The sequence below is a fragment of the Primulina tabacum genome, chromosome 6, assembly GCF_025594145.1.
Source record: "Primulina tabacum isolate GXHZ01 chromosome 6, ASM2559414v2, whole genome shotgun sequence".
NCBI classification, from domain to species: Eukaryota; Viridiplantae; Streptophyta; class Magnoliopsida; order Lamiales; family Gesneriaceae; genus Primulina; species Primulina tabacum.
The window spans coordinates 44,518,932-44,543,560 of NC_134555.1; the positions used below are offsets into that span (position 1 = coordinate 44,518,932).

At 35.8% G+C, this 24,629-nt stretch overlaps 1 protein-coding gene and 1 pseudogene across 1 annotated transcript; both read left to right on the forward strand.

The window, feature by feature from the left end:
* The first annotated feature begins 9,274 nt into the window (after positions 1 to 9,274).
* Positions 9,275 to 24,285, forward strand: LOC142550318 (acetyl-coenzyme A synthetase, chloroplastic/glyoxysomal-like; annotated as a pseudogene).
* On the forward strand, positions 14,921 to 22,512 carry LOC142548320 (uncharacterized). The gene is made up of 2 exons (XM_075656627.1): positions 14,921 to 16,338; positions 18,894 to 22,512. The coding sequence occupies exons 1-2, from the start codon at positions 15,466 to 15,468 to the stop codon at positions 19,170 to 19,172; spliced, it is 1,152 nt and encodes a 383-aa protein (XP_075512742.1). The 5' UTR covers positions 14,921 to 15,465; the 3' UTR covers positions 19,173 to 22,512.
* Positions 24,286 to 24,629: the final 344 nt, after the last annotated feature.

Below are 24,629 nucleotides of genomic sequence, written 5' to 3' on the forward strand. Positions count from 1 at the left end.
TCTATATGCGATCGATACTTGGACTCATCATCCATTTATTATAACTTGACCTAGTCCGCTTACTAGATTTATTCCCAACCGAAATCGTCGGTCAGGTTTTTGGCGGCGTTGTAGGGGACTAATTTATTTAATATTAGAATAAATTGCTTTCTTGAGATTAGACATGTTTTTCCAAAAAAAATAATCATTTTTTTCTAATTTATTTATTTTATTGTGAGGTAATTCGAGATGGTTCATCGGTGAGTATTGGCAAATTTTTCCCAACAATACTCAGAACCATTCTATGTTTCTTGAGGGAGATTCAATGATTTCGCAAGCAAATGTCGGTATCATGATTTGTCAAACTACACTTTTATTCGTATTTTCTATATTGTTTTGGATGAAGCAACAAGAAGTTGGGTAAATTGTGGAGCTTTAACAACTGGTGGTCACTTGTTTACTAGAGATTACAACAGTGCGATAGACTTGTTAAATGATATGTCAGATTTCGACTACCACTGGCATTGTGATCCTTCACTGCAGGGTTTGAGTCACTAATATCATCCACAATTTTGCCTTAATTTTTTAAACCAACAATTTGAGCGACAAGAAAAGAGTAGCGCACATTTATATGGAATTATGACCCAGTTGAAGAACATGATCAATAATTCAACAAAGATAAGAAATTTTTTTTTGGAAATGACAACAACTCTATGTGTTTCATAGATGAGCAAATTGAGCTTCTAATGCAACCAATTTCTGAAATCTGCCAAGAAAATGAAGCGATTTTTTCTGATCAATTAATGACCAATCAGGTATGGGTGAATGATGACAACTCAAAAAACCAAGGTTTGGAGAGTGATTCAACTCATGTAAAAACTTCATCTGAATATGATCTTCCACGAGTATTTGAGCTGGAGGAAGAAGAATTATCTGATGAATCCTTACGTGAAGATAAGCCAAAAATGAAGTTGGAGGATGTAGAGGAAAACAAGATGAAGGATTTGAACTCATATATAGTCTTAATATATATTCCACTAGCAGATCTTTAATTTCCATTAACGCAGACTCCAGAATATTACATCTTCTACGAGCATCATCCTGGATTAGATTGTTCTTCTCTAATAATCAGTTTATGTCGAGTATTGCTGGAGAGACGATCTTACAATGTCAATATTATGCCAAGCTTGAGGGCATACATAATCAAGACCCATATGTAATATTGTATTATATTTACTATGGACGGAAGCCGCTCTTTGATGGCTGCTTCTCCATAGTCAAGCTATAGATAATAAATTTATCACTTACTGAGAGGCAACACAATGTTCTCTTTCATTTTTTTCTTATTTAAGTATTTTTTGTTCTAGTATTTTGTTTTATTTTATTTTATTTTATAGGTGTTGAATTCTCATCAATGACTTGATTTGCACCCCGGTGAGTTCTCAAGATAAATTGATTATCACTTGAGTATTTCTACCAGCATCTTACCCAATGGTTATTCAAAGTTACGACAATGTCAGGGAAGTGTTATTGCTATATTATTTTCTTGTTTTTATTTTATCGTAGCATGAAACATTGTCTATCTATGTGTGGGGGGATTTATTGTTTTGTTTCACGTCACAACACTTAGCATGTGCTTTAATGTTTAATCATCGGACACTAATTTTTTTATGGGTTTTCTTTGAGAACTGAACTTATGATTACATGACACACTAATTGACTTTCTGGATTTTTGATCTCTCAAGATATTGAATCACACCTACAATCGATTGAGATACTGTAGTTGTAGCTGAAAGATTTGACCATGAAGTAGTTTTGTATCATATTTTGAGACATCATATATGCACTTTAAGTCATACTTATATGAATTAATTGTAAATTGGCAAGAGGTGAGCTCATGAAAAAAATTGAAAAAAAAGAAAAGAAAAGAAGCAAAGGATGACACATGATAAAGGAAAAAAATAGGGGCAGATGAACGAAAGTACAATGAAAATAAAAAAAGATAAAGGATGACATATGATAATAAACTAGTGGATTAAAGTTAAATGATGAAAGTAGAAGGAAGATAAAAAAACATTAGATGGATGATGATAAAATTCGACAAGGGGAGGAAGATAAGACATGAAGGAGTGCATTGTATGATTAAATTGTTTATTTTTTCTCCTTTTGAATCTCTCTACCTTTATCGTAGCCGCGAGCCGTGATATGATATTATAAGCTTGAAAAAACCTATTGAGCGGGCCATATTCCTCCAACATTTTGTGGAGAATGGTATGAAAGACGAGTTTATGGGGAGTTCTAGAAACAAATTCAGAAAATATAAGCACTCATTGAACTAAAACACCTTTGAGGAATATGAGTTTTGACTTCCACACTACACACGTCTCATTGTTTTGATATTTTCTAGTGAATGCTCGAGTTTTGAATTTGCAACAAAAATGAATTTTGTGATTTTTGAAATATGATCATTTGATTGAGTGTGATAGAATTTGGTGAGTTAAAAAGTATTGATTGTATCATTTTTGTGGAGATCTTTGTTTATTCATATCCTATATTTTTATCTTCTGATTTGTTCAAGGACAAACAAAGTCTAAGTGTAGGAGGATTGATAAGTCCCAATCCTATCGAATTTAGGGATTTCATTTTCGTGCTTATCTTGAATTTTCATTCCTTATTTTGTGGTTATTAATGAAATTTAAAATTATTAATTTATTATATGTTAAAACCTGTATTTTTAAATTTAAGTTTCATTAAAATTATAAAATTATGTTATGTATTGTTTTTTATATTTAAATGTCTTACTAAATATGTTTTATTTTCAGGTTTTCTACATGTTGGTAAAATAATGATAACTCAAGCTAAAAAATTCAAATTGAGGTGATTCAAACATGTTTGGAATTTTTACCAAAATTTACCAAAACAAAATATTTTTCGAGAGTGTGTTTGGACTTGATGGGACTTTTTTTAAGCTTATTGGACTCAAAACTCTTTATATCCTTTTTAAATTAAAGTTAGGGCCCATTAGCTTATTTTTTGTCTATTTAATTAACCCTTAAACCTAAACCTAAACCTAAACCTAAACTAAACAGCCAACACTCCCCTCCACTCAGCAATATCCTCTTGTTTTCAGCAATCCCATAGTAGCTAGGCTTCGGCCAAGTACTCTTCTTGCAAGAAAAATTCATCTAGCGATTTCCCGACACTTGTTCTTCGATCTTCTTGCGTATATTACATCAAGGCAAGCTTTATATCACTTCTTTACTCATCACTCACGTTTTATATGCTGATGAATGTGTATATGCATGAAAATCTTTCGATCCAGCCTTGAGCATGAGAAATTTTCGGTTTTACATGTGTTCTTGCATTTCCATGATCGCTAATCATGTTTTCTCATAATTGTTGCAAGGGCTGCTGTTTTTTGGTGCGTGCTAAGGGTTGTTCACGGTGTTAAGAGCGTGTCTTGAGGCTGATGTTGAAGGCTAGGTGAGTTGAGTGAGGGGCTGTGCGTCGCTTTGATGAGAGGTGATCGAGTGGTGCGCTCGGTTTGGAGTGCTCGAGTGTGTGTGGGTAGTTGGTGGCAAGGCGAACCATCCCAGGCAGTAGACCAGACCCTGGTGGGCTGGAGTCATGGTCTATAGTGGTCGCTCGTTGCAGGTCATTGTTAAGATTGGTTGGAGGCACTAATTCGTAGGGGCCACGGGAGGTGGTTTTTTGGGGTCCTAGTGATCGTGTCCATTGTGTTTGCTGCATGGGGCTGGGGCCGTGGATTCAATGGGTTCAGAGGGGTCCTAGGGTTGTCTAGGTAAGGCTGAGTCATGGCTGGTCCCATCGGTTGTAGGCGAGAGTCGCAAATATGGAAGGCAGCATAGTAGGGTTCGTAGGAAATGGAAGGTGCTGAATTGTCCAGCAGCTTTGAGGGCTGTTCGTAGGGTTTAAGGGTCTAGTATTTATGGTTTTACGGCCTTTTTGATGTTTTTAAGGTGTGGTAAAAATTTGGTTGAGTTTCGAGTCGATTCGGGTTAAAACGGGGACCCCGATCAAAGTTTTTAAACGAATCGGTTAAGTTTTGAATCGGACTCGAGTTTACGCCTAAGAAATATTTATAATTATGTTTTGGGATGTTCTAAGGAGTTCGGTAAGCTTCGGGTAAAAATATGGAGGTCCAGGGGTAAAATGGTCGTTTTGGGTTTCTAGGGGTAAAATGGTCATTTTGCACCCGGAGTGAGATTTTAGTCCTGACAGCGCCCTGAGCACATTTTATCATGTTTTAAATGTTTATGCATCACATTTATATTTTTACGTAATACGAAGATACAGTGCATGCTTGGTTTTAAGGGAAAAATTACGTATATGCATGTTTTTATTAAGTGATGTTAATGATGATATTTTTGAAGGATGAGAGTTGTTTGTGACTGACGATGTATATGTATACAATGACATGAGGTATTATGAGCTGAGGCCAAGGCTCAGTGGACAGGTAATGCTGTCTCTGATGTCCCCGTCGCCGGGTACCATGGTTTTATAGATGGATCCATCGAATAGAGCTGATACGATAGAGCTAATGTGGGGACCCGGACGCTAATCCTTCTTCTTAATCATTCTTGGGATAATTGGATCAATTAATAGTAATGGGTCTATTTTTTTAAAAAAAACACATAAATGCGGAACACATGATAATCAATCTTATATAAGCATCAGGAGTAAAGTACAAGTCTTGTACGAAATACATTCATAACAAACTAAGGTTCAACAACTATACATCAAGTGTCAAAACCAAATCTACATCAAGTCCGTAGTTTCCACTCTAATCACGATCTCTCATCCTCTTCTCGACCCTGATCCTGTCCCACCTGTTGCCATGCACACATACAAACACGACAACAGCCATATAACTCCGGTGAGAAATACATCCTAATATAAACAATATATACATGCAACGTATAAAATCATATACAAAAGCATAAACAATGATTAAATAACATTAATCATATTCTATGAAACATAAGGAATACAAATCTGTAAATCAAACTCTGACTCTTATTATCTAACTCGACTCAATCTGGCCTAGTCTAGGGATCCCGGTTGAATAAGAACGCAACAACTCATCTACTCTCCTCAGCTAGATAGTGGTACGTTATTATTCCCAGACTTTGGTACACTATATCGAATATCTGCAATAGAAGATGATCTGCATTCTAAGCAACATCGATATAAACCAAACGTCCAGTGACCTGACACTTCTGCCAATGACTCTATCACGATATGGCACCTCTGCCAATGACAACTCTGTCGCAATATCAATCGTCTAAATCATGCTTTCTATAAATCAATAGAACAAGCATATAATGCAATGAATTCAAATATTTGAAAACAATAGCAAATAAGTATGTGGTTTAGGGAAACTCAAGTTCTATCTCACTCGAGTCATTCTTCCCGGTTCGAAATTGATTTATACCTTTCTTTTGTCGCTTTCTGACGAAGTCGAAGTCTCGAATTCGAAGCATGTCAATACTCAATCTGGCAATGATAATATCGAGGAGTACAATATAAATATACAACTCAACCAATACTGGATATAATCAGAACTCAATCTAATTCTGTTTCGACGACATAACAGTATAATATCGATATCTCTGTCAATTCAGACAGCAATATATATCAATTACAAATCATAATCAATATCCAATACACTCCATCAACTCATAAATCTGAATAATCTTAATCTAATATCTGAAAATTCATAACAATTCTATAAACAATATGTTCTTCAATCCGATTTCGATTCTACGATGTCTAGTATTTCCATAACACCATATATCAATCATATCCGATTCCTCAATTATCATATTTTCAAATCATAACAGAACATAATAAAACTTACGTCTTGTCGAAACCTGTAACGAGAGGATCACAGAAATAAAATCAGACCAAAATTCAGACGGTTGGATTTTGCGCAAACTTCAAATTCCTAAGGTAAAAAGGCGTAAGGATTTCTGGAGGATTTGCTCAGTTTCCTTCTTTTTAATCTGAGAAATGAATGTTTCATATATATACAATGCATGGTGAAGTACATGTGGCTAACTCTATGCTACTGGCCTCCTCGCGCATGTGCGCATTCCGTCTTCGCGTATATCACACCACTCACTTGCCTCGCGTATATGCGCGCTTCTTCTCGCACATATGTGCGAGGTGTTCTGTCCTCGCATTCATACACATGCTATGCCACGTCTTCTCTATGTCTTTCTACTCCTTCTATAATCACATTAATTTATCAATTAATTAATCTCGAATTACAATATCAATGATTTCAGGCCTCACAGCTGATACGAAAGTCACAACTAATAAACTGAATTCAATTAAAAGAAAATGTATACGTATATGATGACATGTTAAGACATGCTTTGACACGTTTGAGTTTATACGACATGTTTATGTTCATGTTTTTAAGTTTATGAAATATATGTTGAGTATGGTGTTCTTCACTGCTGTGTGCCATGTATATGTATTTGTTATTTTTGGTACATGTGTGTTGATTCTTTAGACTCACTAGGCGTGTGTGATGCAGTGAGCTTGATGTTGAGGGGACTGGAGGTGCCGAACTCTTAGTAAGCAGACCTGGTGGGGTGACACGACCTGAGGATTTGGGAGGATATGAACATTTTTTTACGTTGATGATTTTAAGATTTTATTTTGTTTATGTCTACGTATGTTTTTGGATGAGTTTGACCATTTTAAACTGCATTATTTTTACTGTCAATTATTTACGATTATTTTCAAAAGTTATATTTTTCAGTAGAGCGCATGCATGTCAAACTTTTAAATGTTATTTCGAAAATATGAGCTTTAAAAAAAATTCACATTTTTAAATCAGTAAATGTTACAACTTATACATACTTTTTCTTTATATATATATATATATATATATAATTTGGGTACCATATAATAATTGTTGGTTAATCCGATAATTAATAGTGGAAACCATATTATATACATGTATACTTACTTATTTTAGTTTTTGGGACCATTTTAGTGGTTTCATTTCATGCTTTTAATTTTTATTAAACAATCTTATGGAACTCAAGAATAATTCTTAAACCTCGACAATTTTACAATTTGTGTATTTCTCATTTTCATTAAGTTTTTAAAATTAAAATTGTAAACATATTCTAAAAATAATAATAAAAATGTAAGATAATTAAATTTAAACTTAAAAATATCATCTCCATGGTACGATATCTTACTTACTAAATATATTACTTGCATACAAACTACACTTGGATAAATAACAATTTAAATTGTAACAATTATTTGATTGAATTTGATATTATTTGTAGATTTGAACAAAAGAGGAGAAAAACCTAGTTTCGGAGATAAGATGATTGCACAAGATTTCAAAGACAACAAAATACCAAAAAAAAATGTAATAAAATATTATTATATTTTATTAAAGTGAGAATTTTGGAGTTTTGAAAGAAAATCTGGACAAATCTTGGTAAAGATGAAGTAACACATTTTAAAAATTAAATCCCTACAATCTTATCTACAACTTGAACTTGACACGAGTTTCAAATATTTAAAGGATTAGGCCCATTAAGCGGGGATAAAAGGAGAGAACAACAAAGAAATGAAGAACAAAACATTACACGTGAACAACAGTGAAATATATGAGATAGAACGGAAGGCAGGAGGCAAAAAAAAAGAACAAAGTGAGGAGGTAGAAGACTACACAGAAGACAATAGACAACATTCTCTTAAGAACTTGGAGGAAGAAAGAATTTAGAATTTGAGAGAGAGGAGAAAGACAACTTCAAAGGAGGAACCAGACCAACTACGCTGAGATTTTCTTATTCCTTCCTAGATTTTATTCTTTTGAATCCAAACATTGTGTCTTTGCTTTGTTTTGATTTTATGGAATAAATTTCTTTAGGCCAATACTACAATAAGGACAAACAATACTTTGTTTGATATTTGATTTATTTTCAATATATTATTTTTCTTAATTTTAATTATTGATTGATGTTGATTTAATATTTCTTGTTAATAACATGATCAACTATTTACATGTTTGTTGATTAATCACGAATCGAAAGGTGATTGGTTAAATATAGCGACAAAGACATTATCAACACATGATTAAACTAACTAGAAATAATATTCGATTTCAGTGTGCAGTTTTAGATGAAAATTGAAATTCCACAAAGATTCAATGCATTTAGATCTAATTAAATTCAATTATAAATAATTAGAATGTTAGATGTAAATCGATTTATTAACTCGAGGAATCTTTTAATAAATAAATTGTGAATTTCACCATGATTGTCAAGAATTAAATAATTAATTAAATTTTAACACGTGTTATTATAGTAGAGTTTGACATCGTTGTATGCCTTGGTTCTTTATTTGAAGTTAAATATCTCCTTGATATTTGAATCCGTTGTTTTTAATTGCAATTATTTTATTTAATAGTTTAGATTAATAATTCACATATCATTTTTTTATTTATTTTGTCAAGCTAAAGTTAAGTAATAAAATTTATAGTAATTAAATATTAGTCGCTGTGTGATCGATACTTGGACTCATCATCCATTTACTATAACTTGACCTAGTCCGCATCCTAAATTTATTCTCAGCCAAAATAATTCTTATCACCTTCATACCCAAAATACTTCTTATTTGTTGGTTAATAAAAACAAAGGAATTGATTTTCAATTTTCAATGTCACGAGTCTTTCAACTACTTATAGTATTAAGACTAGAAAAATTCAGTCGTTTGAGTTGGAGATAAACTAAATTTAGCTGATTGATGGATCATATAATGATTGTCTATCATAAACATAACTGACAAAACTCAAAAATTAAGTATTTGAAAAAAAAATAAAAAAGTGCCAAGATTAAAGTTGTCTTTGATTGGGTTTCATGATCCACACAAATCCAACTCTAAATTAAGGATAATCTCAATTTTAAATTATTATATTTAAAATACTTTAAAAAATTTAATGTATCATTTTGACAAATCAATTAATTAATTTATAATATCATGTTTGATTTATTACTCTATTGACATATTTGAGTAAATAATAAAAAATCGAGCTTATTTTATTTATTTTTGAAATAAATAATGTTTTAGAAAAATTGTTAAAAATAATGCAGATCAAACTAAAATTTTCAAAACTAATTATTCGCAAATATATTTGATTGTTTTAGTCCCCTTCTATTAAAAAGTAATCACCCTACACCTACACCTACACCTACACCTCATAATGATGATAATATCCGATGGAAAAGGGGTCCACATCATACCGCTACAGTTATAGTAATACTAATGATGTCATTGGCAGGAATCGTATCCATTTAGATAATAATAATAGCAAATCCGCGAGGGGAACGAGGAGGATCAGCTGGGTCTCCAAGTCCAACTGTAAACTCAGACACGACCCCTCCATATCTATTTGAACTTTCCCACGCACCACCTACCACCGTCTCTCTTTCAATCGGCCAGGGATTCCACGTTAAGTCTATGACCACTCCCCTCTAAAGTTGGTAAGATCTCCCAATTGAATACTCTCGTCCTCGGCGAGGCGCTTGCTTCCGAAGAGGATAATCTAATCCTCCCCAGCCACGATTTCTCTGCTGAGGCTCATGTCTCTTCCCCCGGCCAGGTTTTTTTAAATTCGTTTTGATCTTTGCTTCATGCCTCCCTCCTTTTTTTTTAATCGTGTTGAGGTGTTGCTGCAGTATCTGGAGATGTATAGAAAGTCTATTGAGGACCCTGCTGTATTCTGGTCCGACTTTGCATCCCAATTTTACTGGAAACAAAAATTGGAACAATCCGTCTACTCGGAGAATGCCGACATTCGAAATGGTCTGTATCGACATTGATTTTTTTGTTCTGGTGGTATTTTTTTCAATGTGGAGATAATTTATCTTTGAAGGTTCATGTCAACTATTGTTCTCATCAGCTTGCTTTTTAGATTGAGCTCTTCATTTTCAAAAAAAGATTGCTCGCGTTTTTAGTATCCAACTGTAGCTAACATGATAATGTTGCAATTATTGCTTGATGAGTTAGATTACATTAGACAATTTGTTTGTTCTCCTAATAGTGTGGCAGAATCTCATCGAATTGTATTTCTCGAATGGTTTTTTTTTTTTTTACTTTTGACCATAGAAGCTGCATTTCACGGTGGTGTTTTTTATGATGCTTCTTTTAAACCTCAGTAAATAAGCTGTATGTGTGGGTAAATGATAGTGACTAGAGAAATGAGTTACTATTGTCTGTTTGACTGTATATCAAATATATATATAATGGACTGTGGAATGATTAGTTGTCAAGGGATAACTTTTGGATCATGACTTGCGCTTTGTAGGTCTACAGAAGGTTTTTAATTCCTGTTCGTGTGCCTCCATCTAGTTTAAGAGTAAATTATTGATTATCATTTTCAGATATATTTTTAACTATTGAATAAGATCTGTATTTTCAAGACAAACATGGTTTATGTATTTCATTTCATGTACTATATTTTGGAATATTCATGGAATTTTGACAATTGGTAAAGTTCTTATCATGCCGTCTTGTCAAACAAATATACTAAGATGTGGATATGTGTGTGCGTTTGTGTGTGGGTGGTGGTGGTGGAAGAGAGAGAGAGAGAGAAGAGGAACAAGTTGTTCAGTTCTGATTCTGTTAAGTTGATTGCGCAGCACGTCACTCGATATTCACGCAAATCCTTGCGAGTTCTTGGCAGTGTGGGCGAGCCCATCGATCCTAGAACATGGAGGTATATCATTTGTCCTCAACGATTTGGCTTTCTGTATATAACAAATATAAACTGTGTTTCTATTTTTCTTTGATGTTACCAGGTGGTTTTTCAACTTGGTTGGAGACTCAAGATGCCCCATTTCTGACACTTGGTGGCAAACAGAAACTGGGGGCTTTATGGTATAATTTTTATCATTACTTTATGTTCTGACTGAAGCATCTACCATGATACATGCAATGGGATTTACCACTTTACTTCGCAGATCACTCCCTTGCCTGGTGCATTGCCACAAAAACCTGGTTCTGCGACCTTTCCTTTCTTTGGCATCCAGGTAATCAAATTCAGATTGTTTATATTCCCACATACACATAATACATGCATATGTGTATTAGTACGTACATCGTCACTTGTATATTTCCAAGATTTGTCTATACAACTGTTTAATGATTAATATAGTTTTATTTTTATTAGGTTCATCAGTTTTTCTTTCTTTCTTTTTTTTTATTTGTCTTCCTTGTATATGGAGAAGTAACAAGATGTAAATTCACTTTTCTTTGTGGTTCTCTCGTCCAACTTTTTGATAGCTAGTTACGTTTTAGATTTGGTGTATGAGGCCAAATCTAATGTTTGAGTGATTTTTATTTCGATGCCGAACCAGATAAAACAAATATCTCGAGGTAAACAATGCCCTATACCTTTCGTAAATGACTTTGCTACTAATATTTCTATTTGCTTTATCCCAGGTAAATTTTCTCTTGTTTTACTGACATTCTGAAACCTGATATAAGCTTGTCAAATCTGAACTTCAACAAATGATTGATTGTTTTATTTAGTGTATGTAGATTTTTTTTCTCCATCTATCCCTATAACATCATTTGACACAATGTATTATCCTTAGCTTTTGACTAATATTTTTTCTGTAGTCATTTTTTCTATCTTATATTTTTCCTGTCATCCCTTGGTGAATTTCGATCTAGTGATAGCTGGCTTTATTTTAATTAGCTAAAAATCAATTTAAACAGGTTATATCATATGACCTTGCTAATGCAGCCTGTCTTAGTTGATGAGAATGGTCTTGAAATTGGAGGTGAGTGAATGCAGTGGGTATTTGTGTGTAAAGAGCTCCTGGCCAGGGGCATTTAGAACTCTTTATGGAGATCATGAAAGATATGAAACTACTTACTTCAGTGCCTTTCCTGGGTACTATTTAGTGGAGATGGCTGCAGCAGGTACATTTATGTGAAAATATGGAATTTTGTTTAGTTGGTTTTAGTCTTTTCAAGATATCCTTCTTTCTTCTTTTTAATCAGAGACAAGGATGATTATTACTGGCTCACAGGCCGAGTTGACGATGTCATTAATGTCAGGTTTGGTCTTATTTTCATACTTTTGTGTTTTAGATTGTTAACCACCTGTTGTTTGATTGGTCTTTCTATTTATAATTTTTCATAAAGGTGGAGAATAAAGGTCGTAATCACTTGATGAGTGCTAATGTAAATATGTTTTGTTGCCGCGCTACGGATCTATTTATGGGTTGTATTGCGACCACAATTTTAGCAAACTAGAGATAGAGAGAATGGAAGAGGTGAATGATGAAAATAGAGTGAAATAGGATTGTATTAGATGGTAGGTAAGCTGACCAGAGTCTTGCTTTGTACAATTTCACTCAAAATACCCTAGCTCAGCTAATAAGAGTCCTCAACACAAAATTAACAAAATGAATATTCTCTTTCTCTTTACATTTTATTCCCTTACCCCCACATCTAGATTCTTCCAAGAGCTTGATCTTGGGTCTATTTTGGTCTAGATCCATTATATTAGAGCACATGATAAAACTTGAGTCTGTAACAACAACACCGCCATCTTCGAAATCAACCTTGTCCTCCGGGCTTAGACTTGAAACGTGATTTTCTATGGAGCTTCGCCTCAGCTGAGATGTGGTCTTGTAGGCCACTGATGAAGATCTACGCTTTCTTCTTATTGGTAAGTTTTCCTCTGTGCGCTAGTAGTTTCTCAAAGCGTCTTTGATACTCCTCAACAGATCCTGGATGACAAAGCTTTGATAATTCTCCCAATTTATTGCTACAAATTGGGGGCCTAAAATTGCATTCTGCAGTAGTTTTTTATCCGGTTCAAGTTTTAAGAACAATAGCTAGCCATCTCTCTCCCAGTGAAATGACGCAGTGTCTACATTCTCATCCTCCGGATGTTCATTGATGGCAAAAAAGTGCTGACAATTGCTCACAATGGCTTAACCATCCCAATAGATCAGATTACACATCATAGTGTGGAGAAGTTGTCTTCGAGAATTCAGGGATGTAGGAATGGGTGTCCCCGAGTTCCTCAAAGGCTTGATTATTCCTAGTTTTCATTTCTTGTCCGGTGCAGCTATGATTGGTCTTTTAGCGACCTGTGGAGAAACTGACGGGAAGGGGAAGAATGTGCTCTGCCAGCTCAAGATGCCTTCGTTAGGCAGCTTCTTTGGCCGCTCTAGACATCTATTAAAAGGACCAAACTGTTGATGGACTCCTTGCGAGTCACCCATAGCTACGGTTTATTGTTGCAACTTGTTATGTTTCTGCGATACGGATCTAGTCACGAGTCGATTTATTTGAAGATTGTTAGATCCCAGAGAACTCTTGATTTCTGTGATCTTATTCCTTGTCTTCCTTTTTTGAATAAGAGTGATTTAGAGGCTCATTGGAGATAAGCTAGTGATCTTGTGTTAGTAGTTACTTCAAAAATCAAAAGCTGAATTTTTATCCCTCGTATTTATATATAGTTTATTCTTTTCAATTTTTTCAATTATTCCTGGAAATGATCCTTAGTTATCATTTCTTTTATTTTAAGGAAATCTGGCTAAAACTTAGGAGCAAAACTAGCATCCATCTAGTTCTATGATCCAGCTCTATTCTTGATCTTTCCATGTGCGTATCTCTTGTACACAGTTTCTTTAATTTTCGATGGGCCACACTCCTTTCTTGATTGCCCCTTGGCTGACTGGCCCGTGAAAGAACATTTTTTGTTACAAGAGCCGGTGAAATATATTTCATTTTGCATACATGATGGTGATGACTGATGGCAAGAAATAAACTAATAGAGCAGTCAATTGAAGACGTTGACAACTCACAAGCAATCACTGATATCTATCAACTCCATCTTTCTTCTTTCCACGGTTGAATACCCCTCCCCTCCCTCTCACTTTTGCTTCATACCACATCTCCCTCTAAGTTGGCCTTCACTCCACTTTCAACCTTGCCACAGGCTCACAGCTAATGTGACACCAGAGATTCAGGATAATGAGTTTGGGGTGTCACATAGCATGTGACAGGAGGATGATTTGATCTCCAGCAGACATTGTTATTTCTAGGCTGGGTAAAACTAGATTAGTTTCAGTTTCTACTAGCAATGTATTAATAATATGAAAAAATGCCTCCTAAGGATTTTCTGCTTTCTAGAAGTTGCAATGGTTCTGGCAGGGTTCTTGTGTGTACTTATTACTTCATGTTTGATGTGCAGTGGACATCAAATTGGTACCGCAGAAGTGGAATCTGCCTTAGTTTCTGTTGGAACAAATGCAAGAAAGATTAAAGTAAAAACAACACACAGAATTACGTGGTTCACTAACAATGAGTTAGCTATGTCCACGGGCAGAAAAGAGGATGTTTTATTGCTTTTGGTATTCAGAAATTACAAAGTATCTACCTATTAGGTTACAGAATAAGCAGTATTTTATATTGCTCTAAACAACCCTAGACAAGAAAGTGTCGACTTAGGCCCAAAAACAGACAACCCAAAACCCAACCCAAAACCAGGGCGCTTCGCCCCTTGACCCCGATTCGCTGACCGAGCAGCGAGGCCCCCGTTAAGAGTCGCAGTAGGGGCTAGACAGGTTCAAGGCATATTCTAACAGTTTCACATCCCCAATGTGCTGAAGCTGCGGTTGTTGGTGTTGAGCATGAGGTGCCTATACATAATGTTTGTCTTTGTTTGTTGTAAAGAAGTTGGCTCATTGTCTGCTTTTAACTTATTAAAACCTTCTTTAGTTTTGTTTCTGTCATTGTTGGTCTGTATATGTTTCTAGGTTGAAGGACCGGGCATATATGCGTTTGTTACTCTGGTTGAAGGTGGTACCGTGATGATCTCCAAAGAAGTCTTATAATGACTGTAAGAAAGCAGGTGCATTGAAATTCGATCTTATTTTATCCTCTGTGTGAAGATAAAAATTGAATGACTTGAGTGCTAGGGGGGTACTGTCAAAGGGGATTTCGGATTGCCTCATACCAACTTGCATATTTTTTCTACTACGCCCGTGTAAAATAGAATCATTAACTTGGCACTGCACATGTCCTAGAGAAACAAATCCACCATTGGATACCATGGCCTCAGTAATCAATCGATGCAATTTATTGAACAATATATGAAAGGCAAACAGAGAAACACGCTTTTACAAAGGAACCACGTTTTTAATATTTCTATTTCCCATTCTTCTCGGATATACGTTTGTTCATTTTTTCATATAAAAGCTGTAAGCAAGCTCTCATTTAGTTTTTTGAGGAAATAATAACAGAAGATTCTCTTCTTTTCTCTCCAACTACTTCTCTTGTTTCTAACATGGTATCAGAGTATTTTTTGAGAAAATAATAACAGAAGATTCTCTTCTTTTCTCTCCAACTACTTCTCTTGTTTCTAATATGGTATCAGAGTACTAAGGACACACACGCCTCCTCATGGCGAAGGGAAATCAAGCAAATCAAGCTCCAAATCATGTAGCGATTGGATCGGGAAATCGAATTGCAATTGATGATTCCGGTAGTCCATTTTTTTTGCAGAATGGAGATCATCCTGGCTTGATTCTCGTCTCGCACCAACTTTCTGGAGGTAACTATAACACATGGAATCGAGCTATGTCCATGGCGCTTACAGCCAAAAATAAGCTCGGTTTCGTGGATAACTCCATTCAACGTCCACATCTGGATGATCTCTTATACGGAGCTTGGTTACGCTGCAATTCCATGGTGATTTCATGGATACTTAACTCTGTTGCTAAGGAAATAGCTGATAGCTTGATGTACATACCGACTGCATATGAAATATGGATTGACCTGCGCGATAGGTTCCACCAGAGCAATGCGCTGCGAATTTTTCAGATTAAGAAGCTGTTGAGTGGATTGCATCAAGGATCGATGGATGTAACTACCTATTACACTCGCCTAAGGACGCTATGGGATGAGTTGAAGGACTTCCAACCAGTTTCGGTGTGCAATTGTGGCTCAATGAAGGATTGGATGAATTTTCAGAATCAGGAATGTGTTATGCAATTTTTAATGGGTTTGAATGAGTCATATGCTCAAATTCGCGCACAAATCCTAATGATGGATCCTGTTCCCATCATTTCAAAGACCTTCTCATTGGTTGTGCAAGAGGAGAGACAACGCTCCATACAGCAAGAGAGCATTCCTTTACAAATTGATTCGAATACACCAGTGCCACACTCACCTAATGTTGCTGCTGTTATGAAACGTCCTGCCCTTTTTTATTGTTTTAAAAGTACTAGAAATTTTTTTTTCTTTTTAAAACCTCACATAGCATCGGCCGAATTTTTAAATAATTAAGAATAATCATTTAATAAAAATCCTTTTCTATTTTTCAGCCCTCGGTCCCCGTTCCTCGATCGTCACTTGAATAACCTTTTAAAATTACATTTTAATGCAACCATGTAGAAAAATATATTTTAAACATGCAAATATTGACAACATAATTAAATAATGCAATTAAAACATTTAATTAAGATACAAAGGAATTTAATAATTGCATGCATGTGGTTCGCGTGGACCTTTAAATTTTCGGGGCGTTACAATCTTCCCCCTTAAATTGAATTTCGTCCTCGAAATTCGCTTATCCTAGATAACCCCAAGTTTAGAGTTTGTTCTAGTATCCCAAAAATCCACGCTTCCGCTGCGCTACTCTGATCAAACTTACGTTCTAGAAGGTCCTTACGTCTCCTTGATCCCAATTAAATTTTTCTTCTAAATCCTTATTTTCAAATCGCAACTTAAAGAGACCCAAATGACTTAGTACTATACTACTATAACCTCGAATTTCAATTTTTCTTACGATTCCCAATATTAAAAGATGGATAACCAAACTTATCGTATATTATTTTCCTTATTTTATACCCAAAATGTTCATCAACTTATCATATTTCAATCTTAAAATCCCAAATGCATTTGCTAACGCTTAGATTTTTCATGCCTAATATCGATTCATCCTTAAAAACTTATGATTAACATTTCTTATAACACTATATCCAAGATATCCCAAAGTTCAAAATATTATTAAAAATCTAAATCATCGAAAATTTTTATCATTTAACCCATTCAATTCTCGCTTATTGCTAAACTAGTTCCCAAATTCCTTAATATTTGCAAAATAAATTCTTAATTTCCTCAAAAATCATTCTAATTGGTTTTTAATTTCGAAAATCTTACGATTAACCCATAAGTTCTTGGCATTCTTAATTTCCTGCTACGAGTTTCCCATAACATAATTTCGATAATTTTAAACTTATTTACCCAAAAATCAATTCTCATAATCAATCTTACCTTTCATCAAAACTTAAAATCCCAATTTATACATTTTCTTCCTCCCAAAGTCGTTGTAATCCTCGAATAATTAATACTCACGTCTAATTCCCAAAAATTAATTCGACTACTAACCATGAATCATAAATATTTTCTTAGAGAATCTATGTGTCCCAAAGTATTCATAATATTCTCGATTAACTTATAGCCCAAAAAGTAGAACGTCAATTCTAAAACCCAAAAATCAACATCGTCCAATCCCACCACAAAACCAACATGCGTTAAAATCAAATAATTTCTTATTTCATATCGTAACACGTATAAAAATTCAGAGCATATAGAACATATGTTATCGTCAAGCTACTAAACTTGTGACGTAAACATTTAATTCATGTACTTATGCAGGTAATATCATAAAATCATATAAAGCATGTAAAACTTACAAATCGAGGCTTGACGACTGATCTTCCCGGCACTGATGGTGGCACAACCCTTTACAAAACCATTGCTCTGATACCAACTGAAACCTTGCACTTTGACAACCCAACCAAAACCATCGGCCCTCTTTGTACGTATTCCCCTTGGATTCCAGCCTTTAACTTTCATGTTTGTGCAGCGTTTTGGGGTGATTAGGACTCTTAAAACTTGTGTAAATCATCCTTAATTATATCCTAGCCATGACAGCCCCTTTAGCAGCAACCATATAAACATGTTTTTGGATCAAAATTCATGGATTTCATACATGTATGTGCAATATTCCGAAATTAATTCAAAGAATTTCATGTTTTTCATGCACACGATATTTAAAACGATACTATGATGTGATAGATGAGAAAAAAGAGATGTATGGCGTGCCTTTGCGTATTATATGCTCGAATAATCGTTGACGACGAAGAACGGGACGCAAACGTTGGCTTGTTTCTTCTTGCTACCTACGAAATCCTCAAGAAATCCTCTCTAATATGATTGTGTGTTGTGCCGTGAAGTGTAGGGTTGGGAGAGAGAGTTTTCAGATTTAAAACTTGAGTGGCCGAGACTTGGTTTGCAAGGTAGACTAGGTTTTGATTTGATTAACAAATTAAATATTAAACTAATCACTAATCTAGACTTTAGGCCTAATAAGCCATTAAATTAGGTCCATTAGTCTATTTAGGATTTAAATAAAATATTAGCAATGTTTTTGTTTAATTAAGTTTGTGAATTTATTAGCCGGGTTGCCAAAAAGTTCGATTTTTAATTGAAAAACCAACATCGATAAAGTTTACGTCCCGACGTATAAAATCACCTCAAAACCCTTTATTTTCAAAAATACTTAAAAGCATCGGCCATATTTTAAATAATCAAGAATAATCATTTAATAAAAATCCTTTTCTATTTTTCAGCCCTCGGTCCCCGTTCCTCGATCGTCACGTGAATAACCTTTTAAAATTACATTTTAATGCAACCATGTAGAAAAATATATTTTAAACATGCAAATATTGACAACATAATTAAATAATGCAATTAAAACATTTAATTAAGATACAAAGGAATTTAATAATTGCATGCATGTGGTTCGCGTGGACCTTTAAATTTTCGGGGCGTTACATGTTAAGTCCTTTTCGAATGTCAAAGGAAACAGATACGACAAGCTTATATGCTCTCATTGTGATGGGGTTGGACATACTGTGGACAAGTGCTATAAATTACATGGTTATCCACCTAGTCATCCCAAGTACAAGAGCAAACAACATCCAGGCAAAGCATATGCAAATCAGGCCCGAGGGTTTACTACTGACTTGGCTTCTAGCTCCTGGGAACCTTTATTGAATCAAGAGCAATGCAAGCAACTTATTGCAATCTTAAGTTCTTAGCTTCATCCTAATCCTGGATCCATTACGACTCCACAACACAATGAGCCTTCAGTTTCGTGCTTCAATGGTATATATTCCTTGTCCCTTGATTCTGGTTTATTATCACAGAGAAGCTGGGTATTAGACACAGGAGCAACACATCATATTTGTTGTTCGTTGTCATCTTTCCAATCCTATACAAGCTTTCGCTCCACAGTCACACTGCCCAATGGCCTCACAATACCTGTTTCTCACATGGGAACCGTATGCTTATCAATGCCTTTGGTGTTACATAATGTCCTTTTTGTCCCACAATTCCGTTTTAATTTACTCTCAGTTAGTTCCATCACAGACAATTTGAAGTGCTCTGTCTCATTTTCGTCATCTTTATGTCACATTCAGGCTCTAAGCATGAAGCAGACGATTGGGATTGGTAGAAGAGTCGGAGATCTCTATGTCCTTGAACCATACAACTCCTCCACTATCTGTAATGTTTCTTTCATTAAGACTGACTTGTGGCACTGTAGACTAGGCCATCCTTCATTTACCCGATTATCTGTAATAGGACATGATCTACGGTTTACACCTGTAAATAACATCTTACACCCATGCTCAGTTTGTCATTTTTCCAAGAAAAAGAGATTGCCATTTCCCACAAATAAGTCTATGTGTACATCTATATTCGAGCTTGTTCATATTGACATTTGGGGCCCTTTTCATCCAATTAGTATTGAAGGGTATAAGTTTTTCCTTACGATAGTGGACGATCACTCTCGGTTTACTTGGGTGTATATGCTTAAAGCAAAATCTGATGTCTTACATGCATTCCCCAACTTTTACACCCTTATCCTCACTCAATTTGGGAAACACACAAAGTATGTCCGTGCAGACAATGCCCCTGAGTTAAACTTCACTGATTTCTTTAAGTCCAAAGGCATTGTCGCCTATCATTCATGTGTTGACCGACCACAACAAAATTCTATTGTAGAGTGAAAACATCAACATATCCTCAACGTGGCCCGGTCATTAATGTTTCAATCCAATATTCCACTTGTATATTGGAGTGGTTGTATATCCACTGCTATATATCTCATCAACCGGACACCTTCTCCTCTTCTATCCCACAAGACTCCTTTTGAACTACTTCATAACAAGGCCCCGGCTTATTCCCACCTAAAAGTCTTCGGCTGCCTCTGTTTTGGCTCCACTCTCCCACATAACCGCACTAAGTTTGCTGCCCGTGCTGTTCAATCAGCTTTCCTTGGATATCCTCCTGGATATAAAGGCTACAAATTACTCAATCTCAACACAAATGAAATTTACATATCTCGGGATGTTATGTTCCATGAATAATCATTTCCTTTCAAAGATACTTCCTCCACTCCAGTTGATATTGAGATATTCTCTGATAATATTTTACCCACTCAAAGAAGCCTTCCAATTGCTGCTCCTCACCGTGAATCCAATCGTTCACGTTGCCCTCTCGCTACCCCAATTCACCTTCGTGATTACCAGTGTTATTATTCTATATCTACTGGTCTCTCTTCCTCTACTGCTCACCCATTATCCTCGGTCCTCACTCCAAACAGGCTGTCACATCAATATCGGGCCTTTATTCATAACATTTCCTCCATCATTGAACCACGAACATTTGCTCAAGCTGTTGTCCAACCGGAATGGAAAAAGGCTATGGATGAAGAATTACGAGCACTGGAAAGTAATGGCACATGGTCCATTGTCTCTCTTCCTCCTCATAAAAGTGTAGTTGGCTGTAAATGGGTATACAAGGCCAAGTTTAGAGCTGATGGCTCACTCGAACGGTATAAAGCCCGCCTTGTTGCCAAAGGTTTACACAACAAGAGGGTATTGATTATTTTGAAACGTTTTCTCCTGTTGCCAAGCTTGTGACTGTCAAAACTTTATTAGCTGTGGCCGCTGCCCGTGGATAGTTTTTGATGCAACTCGACGTCAACAATGCCTTTCTCCATGGCACCCTACATGAAGAAGTGTATATGGCGTTGCCTCCCGGATATCAACGCTAGGGGGAGCCTTTACCATCACAGCCAGTGTGTCGATTGCACAAGTCATTGTATGGCCTTAAGCAAGCCTCACGTCAATGGTTTGAAAAATTTTCATCCACCCTTCTTCAAATTGGTTTTACTCAGTCACTTGCTGATAGTTCATTGTTTGTTCGAGCTCGGGGCAGCGTATTTCTGGCCCTACTTGTTTACGTTGATGACATTGTCATTGCCACCAATAGTGAAGAAGAAGCTGTCAATTTAAAGGTCTTCCTAAATGGCCAGTTCAAACTGAAAGATTTGGGCAATTTCAAATACTTTCTTGGGATTGAGGTTGCGCGGTCTACTCGGGGCATTTCCATTTGTCAGCGTCATTATGCCCTTCAACTCCTCAGTGATTCAGATATGCTTGGGTGCAAGCCTCGTACCACTCCTATGGAATTTGGTTCCAAATTGAGTCAAGAGGATAGTGACTTGCTCGAAGATCCTTCTCAGTATCGAAGAATGATTGGTAGACTCATATACCTCACAATCACTCGCCCGGATTTGTCCTATGCAGTTAACAGATTGAGTCAATATGTTGCCAAACCAAGAGTCGCACATCTGGCTGCTTTGTACAATGTACTTCGATACATTAAAGGAACTATTGGTCAGGGACTATTTTATGCCTCCTCTAATGGATCTTCGAATTAATTCCTTATCTGATTCTGATTGAGCAACATGCCCTGACACTCGTAGGTCTGTTACCGGATTTTGTGTGTTCCTTGGAGATTCATTAGTATCTTGGAAATCCAAGAAACAACAGACGGTATCTCGATCATCTTCGGAAGCAGAATATCGAGCCATGGCTGGTGTTACCTGTGAAATTGTGTGGATCATTTCACTCCTCAAGGACCTAAAAATTGCACAAGTTGAACCATCAACTCTCTTATGTGACAACCAATCTGCAATGCACATTGCTTCCAATCCGGTATTCCACGAACGAACCAAGCATATCGAAATTGATTGGCATTTGGTTCGAGAAAAACTTCATCTCAATTCAAGCTGCTACTGTCCAAGATGGGAACCATCAACATACATGTTCCATCTTGAGGGGGCATATTGAACAATATATGAAAGGCAAACAGAGAAACACGCTTCTACAAAGGAACCACATTTTTAATATTTCTATTTCCCATTCTTCTCGGATATACGTTTGTTCATTTTTGCATATAAAAGCTGTAAGCAAGCTCTCATTTAGTTTTTTGAGGAAATAATAACAGAAGATTCTCTTCTTTTCTCTCCAACTACTTCTCTTGTTTCTAATACAATTTTACTTGCAACATTTTGTCGTATCATTCCTCGTTGGAAAATGAGTTGTATCTTACGAAGCAATCATCATGTGGACTATCAGATTGGAGCATTTGCAGCACCCGACAAAATCCATTGGGCTCCTGGTCTTCCGAAGACAAGGAGTGGGAAGATGATGAGAAGAGTTTTGAGGAAAATTGCTTCCGAACAGTTAGATGAGCTTGGGGATATAAGCACACTTGCAGACCCTGGTGTGGTGGAGGAACTTATTTCACTTGCTGATTCTTGAGCTACATCATTGGTAGTTGGCAAAATAAATACCCATCCACTTGCGACACTAAATGCTACGGCCTTGTCATAATTTCATCATTATTTTTCTTTCATGCCAATGTTTGAACAATAAATATCCAACAACTTGTCACACTATAAATCTACTGCCTCATCATAATTTTATCTATATTTTTCCTAATACCAATACGCAACTCCCCTTGTAGCATGTGGTAACTCGGAGTTTTTCCCCTAGGAAAGACTTTATAAATGCTTAATTTTGCAAGAAAGTACGGGTTCCTTTGGGTTTTGCAACGACGCAGGTTGGTGGACTCCCAAGCGCGGTAAACATACAAATTGGCCGCGGTTCTTTGAAGGTCAGTACATCTTAATAATCAGCTTATTACCTTACTGGCTAGCAGCAAACAGTGCATTACCGTCCTACCTCGATGAGAACTTGCAACTGCTTCTAGGTTTTACATGCATTTATGGGAAAACGATGAAACACTTTGTACTAGTTGCGGCAGGGAAGTTGGAGGTCCTTCGACATGATCATCCTGCCATTAAAACAAATATTGTACATATAGCCCAAAACTCAAATACAATTTAATAATGGAGCGGCATAGTTGAGATTTTTATTCGTATGTTTCTGCTTTTCAACTCTACCAGGATGAATATTCAGATACTTGTGATGTGGAATGGGTCGACGCAGAGGATCCGCTTTTCTTGCTCTATACCAGCATGAGCACTGGGAAGCCCAAGGTATGCGGAATTCGGCATGACAAAAACTTCTACACGTTTTGTTTCAAGTTATTCAAGAAAGTTGCTTTGGTTAATTTGTAAGGGTGTCCTGCGCACCACTAGAGGATACATGGTGTATACTACAACCACGTATAAATTTGCTTTTGAGCATAAACCTTCATATGTTTACTGGTATGACCGAACTCAAATTTTTATTAGCATGTTGATTCGTGACATGATTGGTCAATGTCAATGATGGTTCTATGTCTGGGCTGTGACTGCTTTGTTTAGGTGTGTTGATAAATAGGAGTCTATATTCTACATTGCCTGCCCCCACATTAATACGATCATTGATGCGTGAAGGGAATGAGGTAAGGACATAACATCCTATGATACTGCTTATACTCTTTGCCAATAGCTTTATGTGGTAACTAAATTTTAATATCACTTTCATACTTGCTCACGATTTCTTTTTCAAGAGCGCTTGTTGGAGGATGGATAACGACCTGCATAGTAAATGCAGGATCAATACACAAGATTTATAGAGGTTTGAATGTGGTATAGTTCTTTTACGTCCTCTTCTCTTCCACTCGGAAGAAATCCACTAAATAATATTTGTTCTACACGAAACTCTGAAGTCTTCACCAAACTCCTTGGATTTGCAAGACTCGATTATTAAATACAACTTGATAATATTAACGAGTGAACTTTCTGGTTTTACATCAATATTGTGCCCTTTTATAATTGTTGCATATTCTTTACTATCTATGTACAAAGACTTTAACTCAAATATTCTATCAGACATCTCTCTTGTGATTGATTTTTTTGTTCGGGTGGTATTTTCTTCAATGTGAAGATAATTTATCTTTTTATTGTTCTCATCAGCTTGTTTTTTGGTTTGAATACTTCATTTAAGCTGTTTTTTTCTCTTGTTTTACTCATTTTTTTCTTTAAAAAAAATTGCTCGTGTTTTTAGGATCTAATAGTAGCTAACATGATAATATTACAATTATTGGTTTGTTCGTCTACATTTTGACCATACAAGCTACCTTTCACGGTAGTGTTCTTTATGATGCTTATTTTAAACTTCAGTAAATAAGTTGTATGTATGGGTAAATGATAGTGACCAGAGAAATGATACTATTGTCTGTTTGACTCTATA

Coding starts and splice junctions, on each gene's coding strand:
- LOC142548320 (XM_075656627.1), top strand. CDS start 15,466: ATGGCGAAGGGAAATCAAGCAAATCAAGCTCCAAATCATGTAGCGATT. Junction 16,339..18,893: donor ACATAGCATCGGCCGAATTT/TTAAATAATTAA, acceptor GACCTTTAAATT/TTCGGGGCGTTACATGTTAA.